At 37.9% G+C, this 6391-nt stretch overlaps 1 protein-coding gene across 1 annotated transcript in view; it reads left to right on the top strand.

Annotated features, from left to right (window-relative positions):
* PROSER2 (proline and serine rich 2) overlaps positions 1 to 5256 on the top strand; it is a 68449-nt gene extending 63193 nt beyond the window's left edge. Inside the window, 2 exon segments of the mRNA XM_051963283.1 lie at positions 2153 to 2230; positions 2233 to 5256. Coding sequence (XP_051819243.1) covers positions 2153 to 2230; positions 2233 to 3200 — 1046 coding nt within the window. The 3' untranslated portion in view covers positions 3201 to 5256.
* Positions 5257 to 6391: the final 1135 nt, after the last annotated feature.

Raw genomic sequence — 6391 nt, 5'->3', positions numbered from 1 at the left:
GATGTGCAGCATGAAATACAAACTAACAAGGCTGTTTCCAGGTTCCCATTGACTCCCTATTGCTCAAGACACACTCAAAAAGTTTTGTTTAAACACACACACACACACACACGCATGCACACACACTTTACACACACTTCACTGGTACTAGCCAGTGCAGAAACTTGTTGAGGCTTGTAACTTTGTGTTTTTGTATGGCTAGAATAAGTATGTGATAATTGGATTGTCCAGACAAACCCACACCTTTTGCTACCCGCTATGATTAGAGAAACCTTTAAGAAAGTACCTTAAAGGGCTGAAGCCACAAACAGAATAAGGAGGTGTGCAAACGAGTTTTGAAATTTTAACTTTTTCAAGAGAGTTTCTAAATTTCTCTCAAGAATTGGTCCAAAACATTCCTAGTAAATAGTGCCTTCCAAATTTATCATGAGGAACAGTAGAAAAGAAATCTAGCTCTGGAATCCAAAGTTTGGATGCTCTCTCTAATGCTGTCTGCTTGACCTTGAACAAATGATGTAACTTCCTTGGGCTGCATTTTTGACATCAGTAAAATGAGGGATTTTTATTAGATAACATCTGAGGTCCCTTTCAGATCTCCTGCTCCTAAGATTTTGTACTTCTTTTCCTGTTTGGTGGCTGCTAATGAGATTTCATCAGCTTTCATTCAGATAGCTTATTCAAAATTCTCTTGACTGATTGTCATGATTTTGAAAGTCACTCTTCATACTTTTTTTCTTAATGGAAATTGGAGTTTTAAGAAATATATGGTTATATGGATATCTATATATATCTATATAGGGATAATGCCATTTTTCATCTTTGCTGTGAGGGACCAGAAGAAATATATAGACAGGGAACTATGTATGCCTTTTTCTTATTGGCTTGAAGAGACCATTGTCATTTTAGAGTACCAGAAAGATACTTCAATATATCCAGGATCTGTAATTTCATTGCTACTGGCATTCCCTTATAGATGCAGATCACTCTCTTCTATAACATAGTATATGGTCTCTTAAGAGCTGAAAAATAGGCCTTTTTTACATTTAGCAAGATTGGTCCATGAACAACAGATGTCTATCACCCCAATTGTACTCAAGACTTGTCCATCTCAGTAGGTCCTGCCAGACCATGTGCCCTTCTGCCATAGCCTTAGCAAATCTGTGCCATGATGAAGCATCAGAGTGAGATGTTCCTTTCTATTCTCTCACAGTTGTAGAACCTCAAGAATTCTGAAGAGAGTTTTAGAAAAATGGTAGCAGATAATCTCCCAAGGAGTTATTGCTTTAACTTCATGGTTATTTTTTCAAACTTTGATTTCCCACACCATATTAAAACATAAATGGCTTTTTGTGAAATATTTTTACATAAATGCTGTTGTGTTTATGTGGACAAGTGATTTTTTTTAAAGCAAATGGTCTATTTCCTTACTCTGGTAATTAAGAAGGGAACATGGCTGTATTTAGCAACAGAGAATAGATGGTTTCTGTAAAACAGAGTACCTAACAGTTTTTTGATAGTAACTTGGGCCCATTATCAAGTAAGAAACCATCATCTGGGTCTTCTCAGAAATATAATTCTGACTGATGAATTGCATTGGCTCTAGACTGCAAACAGAATTGCCCTGCTACTGAAATCTTTGTTAAGCAATCAAAATAATCCCATCTAGAATCTATGTTGAACTATATAATTGAAGTTGCTTTCAAATAAGCCACTTAATCTTCTAATGTCTACTTCTTCCCTCTCTCTCATTAAAAAGGCAAACATAGGTTCTGAGTCTCCTATTAAATGGTAATAAGTTAATGAACAATTCAAAACTTGATGATGTAATAGTTCCCATTTGTATCATCCAAAATTGAAATCCACAATTGAGAAAGGAGACTTGGAGAGTAACGAGGCCTTCACGGTGACTGACAAAGCCAAGATTCAAACCAAATCTTCTGACTTGAAATTCTTACCATCATTAATGTGTTGATCCTGGCTATGTTCTAATAAAAACAGAAACCAAGGGAACTCAGGTAATAGAAGATGCCTCAGAAATGCTTAAAAAGTAACAACCTTCAAGACTATTTAAAATTGAATGGAAAGAAATTAGAGAATTTATTTTCAATTAGGAAAATAACATGATAGTTTTCTCTCTTATCTCATTTTTCAGAGTCAGCAAGTGTTGAGAAAGAAAAGGAACCTGTCCTGGAAGACAAAAAGGAAATAGTTGAGAGTATTTTATTGCCAGCCTCCCCATTCCTGAAAAGACCCTTCCTCCAGCCCCTCCCCTTCCAGTCTCAGCCCCATTGTCTCCCAAGAAAGAGCCTCTCTCGTCTTCTCCCGCAGCAGAGCATCCAAAACTCCTTCACTCTGTACCCACTCCGCTTGTGATTGCTCAGAGAATCTCTGAGAGATGGGCAGGAAATGAGAGCTCATCCCCTACACCCACATCAGTGGAAGGGAGGTTCAATGGATGGAAGACTAGGACCTTTGCCCCACCATCTGCTCAGAATGGAGAGCACTCCCCATGGCACCGGCATGCCCTGGCTTCCCAGACTGTCCCTAAGGTTCATCGCTTCCCAAGTAACATCAGTGTAACTAACAGCGCAGGGAAGGATTTCAACAAGACCATCTCCAAAGCGGCAGTCAACGTCCAAGAACGCAAGGCCCAGGTTCTAGCCAACATCAATGGCGTAGCCTTCCTTGCCCCAGGGGAAGTGGAAGACCGGTTACAGAAGAATGAGCCAGCTGACCAAAAGAGGGACGTCCTCCCAGAGCACACTGCATGTGACGCCCTGAGCAAGCTGAGCTTTGTCAGGGAAGCTCCAGGCCCAGGAAAAGGAAGACAAGTGAGCATTGATCAGTGTTCCAAGGCTGTGCAAACGGAACAATCCACAACTCTACCCAATGGCTACCAGAGCATCCACGATGCTCTGAAGAGTGAGCCCAGCCCTTTTGTCTCTACTGGAAAGACAATAACATTCCACCCAGATTCGACTCTGACCAACAAGATCACGCGGCAGAATGCTGCCAAGAGTTTCTATGAACATCGGCAGCCAGATAGTAGCCAGGATGTCAGGAGACGGTCAGGCTCCCTCCCAAGAGCGGTAGGATTCCGACCCCAAGGCATCACGGTGCAGTTTGCAGGCCGGGGGTCCACAGAAGAAGCTCGGCGAGAGGCTCTGAGGAAGCTAGGGCTTCTCAAAGAAACTTTGTGATGGATGAAACAGTGAGGGATGCTTAAACAGGAGGCGGCTCTGATGGGCTAGCCCAGTATAGAACCACACTGGTTCTAATGCTCACAATATTCCCCATCTCCTTAAAGAGCCAAGGTGAGGGGAAAGAAATGTCAGGAGTAACACAGAGATCATTCACCTCACCGAAGATGCTGGGGAGATACTTGGTCTGTAACAAATATAAATACTTTAAAGCCAATACACCATTCCCAATTTCTGTGCCATTTGTGGGGATGGAGGAAACTGGTGATTAAGCTATCCCATAGTTCCCTATTTGAACATTGGTATCTACCTGTACAAGATATGCATCCTACCACACTTTTAAGCCTTCCTTTTTCCACACACAGGCAAAATCCAAGAAATGGAGAGGGGGAAGGAGGTAGAGAACAAAGGATAGACCTTTCAAACCCATCTGCTTCATGGATTGTAAATGCCATAACCTTTTTTTTTTTGAGTTGTTTTTATTTGGCGTTCTTGAGCCACTCACTTCCTGGCCTCTTATAATCATCTTCTGTCCTGAAGTACCTGGCTTGAAATACCAGTTCTGACTATACCATCTGTGTTTTTTCTTCCATTTTTTTTTTTTTTTAAGTAAGGCCTTCTGTTCATATTTTTGATCTTTATTGTGCCTGGTATATCTGTTTTGGAAGGAGAGGCTTGTTTTTAGCACAAAACATGTATTTATTCCCCAACTCCTGCAAATGAATGTGCAATGTGGCTTACATAAGAATTTTTAAAAAAGATTTAAGTGAAGGCTTTATAGTTGTATTACTGTAATTTCAGTTTGAAGAGCAGAGAGGGAATGGTGAGGACTTTGATAGGGATGGTAGATTTTAAGAAAACAAGTCTGGTCAGACCAGGAACACCTACACTCACACATCTATATGTTGCTTCCTAACTCTGATGGAATCTCCATTCAGGATCTACAGGATATAGCCTTTTCTTCCTATAATCTTGATGTACTTTTAGCCATCTTCTGTTGGAGTTAAATGACAGAAGAAACTCAAAGGCTACTTGAATGTATAACCAGTTTCTAATTTTGATATGTCCCATTCCTATGATACTTCTGCAGGACAAAAATGAATCTTTCCTTCAAGCCATTTTTTTTTTTACTTCTCCTCAATTAAAATGTCCCCTTCCACAAACTCATCTCCCCCACCAAAGAATCAAAAGAATCTAGGTGATTTTTTTTTTTTTTTTTAACAAAAGGGGACATAAAGACCATTGGCTGATTATATTCCCAGAACAGTCTCCAAATATTGTAAGCAGTTATGTAACAAGAAGGGTGAGGAAAAGGAACTGACTCTTTCTCCCTGTCATATGTCATGTATGCCAAGTTGTAGCCAAGAACAAGTTTATTAATACTATTCAAGGATGGAATTTTAAACCTTTAAAAATAGATTGGGAGAGACCAGACTAGAAGACCCAGGCACAGCCTTTTATTATTCTCTCTTAGCCATCATCGTAGCACAGTTATTTCTTTTCCTGTAAATGTTGCTTAAATTCAAACTTTGAAATGTGCTGTGAAGGAAATTTTCCATAGTATTCAACTTGCCTCATAAATTATATAAAAAGATTGTACTGAAAACCACGAGTATTTAATACCTCACCCTACTCCACCCCCATGAATTAATCTCATTTGTTATAGAATCTGGCTACTATTTAAAATAAGCATTTAACTTCACAGCCTTTTTAATAGTTTATTTTAAAGTTAACTTTGTTGGTTGGCAATGAATGTCTAAGTGATTCATCAGGGCCATATTTCTCTTAATAGAATAGATACACTCTGTTTAATCATTCAAAAGGAAGAAGTTGAAAACCATTCCATTAGTTGAATCCAAGGTCCTAACATTGCTGAAACTTTTAAATGATCTATATTTGTAACATAACTTCTGAATGAGGTTGCTTTGCCTCTGGTTGTTTTAAATCTTTGTCATTCAGTAATTTCATTGAGTTTGAGATGAGTTTTACTGTTTTATTATATCAGTCTCTATGATGTTTCTTTGCAAAATAAACTTGGAGATTTTCTTAAGTCCAAGAGGATGTTTTTTTTTTTTAACCAAGACTTTGAAAGTACCCTGCAACTAGTAGGCATTCAATACATGTTTATTATTAAAGTTAAACCCAAGTTATTAAAGTTATTACATATTAATATAGCATATTAAAGTTAAAATCAAGTGCTATCAGATCCTCTTTTTTTTCTTTGAATTTATTTATTTTGGTTTGTAATTATACCCACTGTTTCTCTGTAAGCTTGAAATCCTGCTTTTTCTTCATGTCTCAAGATGTAGCAATCAAAGTTGTATGTTATATGTCAAGTTCAAATTGTACTTTCTAATGAACCTTATTTTGTTATAGATTTGGTTTCCAGTTATATATATTTTTTCTTGACATGATTAGTGATCTGACCATGTTCAAGAATCAAGTAGTTCAAACTAGAGCAAGCTAAGTGGTGAAGAAGATAGAGGGTCCTTAGGAATCAGCAGGACTTGGTTCAAGTCCAACCTCCAATTCTTATATTGCCTATATGATCCTGGGAAAATCACTTAACTCATCTCCTTAATTGAAATTAGATGGCTTAGTACATAGAAATCAGAACTGAGTTCAAATCTGGTCTCAAAAACACAGCCTCAGGTTTTTATCTCTAAAATGGGGATAATTCTAGCACCTACTTCCCAGGAATATTATGTGAATAAAATAAGACAAATTTGTAAAGCACTTTGGAAACTTTAAAAGGCTATATAAATCATCTTTATTTTGCTATTTAAATTAAGTCGGGACTTCATTCCAAAACAAAACACAATGAAAAGGGGACATACTTAAAACACCTAGTTATCCTGATCCAGTTCTATGTTAACTTGGAAACTATCCCTAATAAATATCCCCCATCTAAGCGCAGCACTTTAAAGCACTGAAATTTTAGGGATAGAATATATAGTTTTACAAACTACAAATGGCAGAATAATCATATTCAAAACACCTACACATCCTTATTCCTTCTCCTTTCCCTTTAACTACATTTGCCTCGTGGGGACGAGCATACTTATACAGCTATTACAGTAACATTCTAGAATAGAAAAAGTTGCTAGACTAGAAAAAATGTCAGTTGGAAGAGTAGCTAATAGTAGCTAGTTTGGCTGGACTGTCGAGTACTTGAAAGGGAATGATGTAAA

The sequence above is a fragment of the Antechinus flavipes genome, chromosome 5 (genome assembly GCF_016432865.1).
Source record: "Antechinus flavipes isolate AdamAnt ecotype Samford, QLD, Australia chromosome 5, AdamAnt_v2, whole genome shotgun sequence".
Classification (NCBI taxonomy): domain Eukaryota; kingdom Metazoa; phylum Chordata; class Mammalia; order Dasyuromorphia; family Dasyuridae; genus Antechinus; species Antechinus flavipes.
This window is presented reverse-complemented; position numbering and strand designations above follow the sequence as displayed.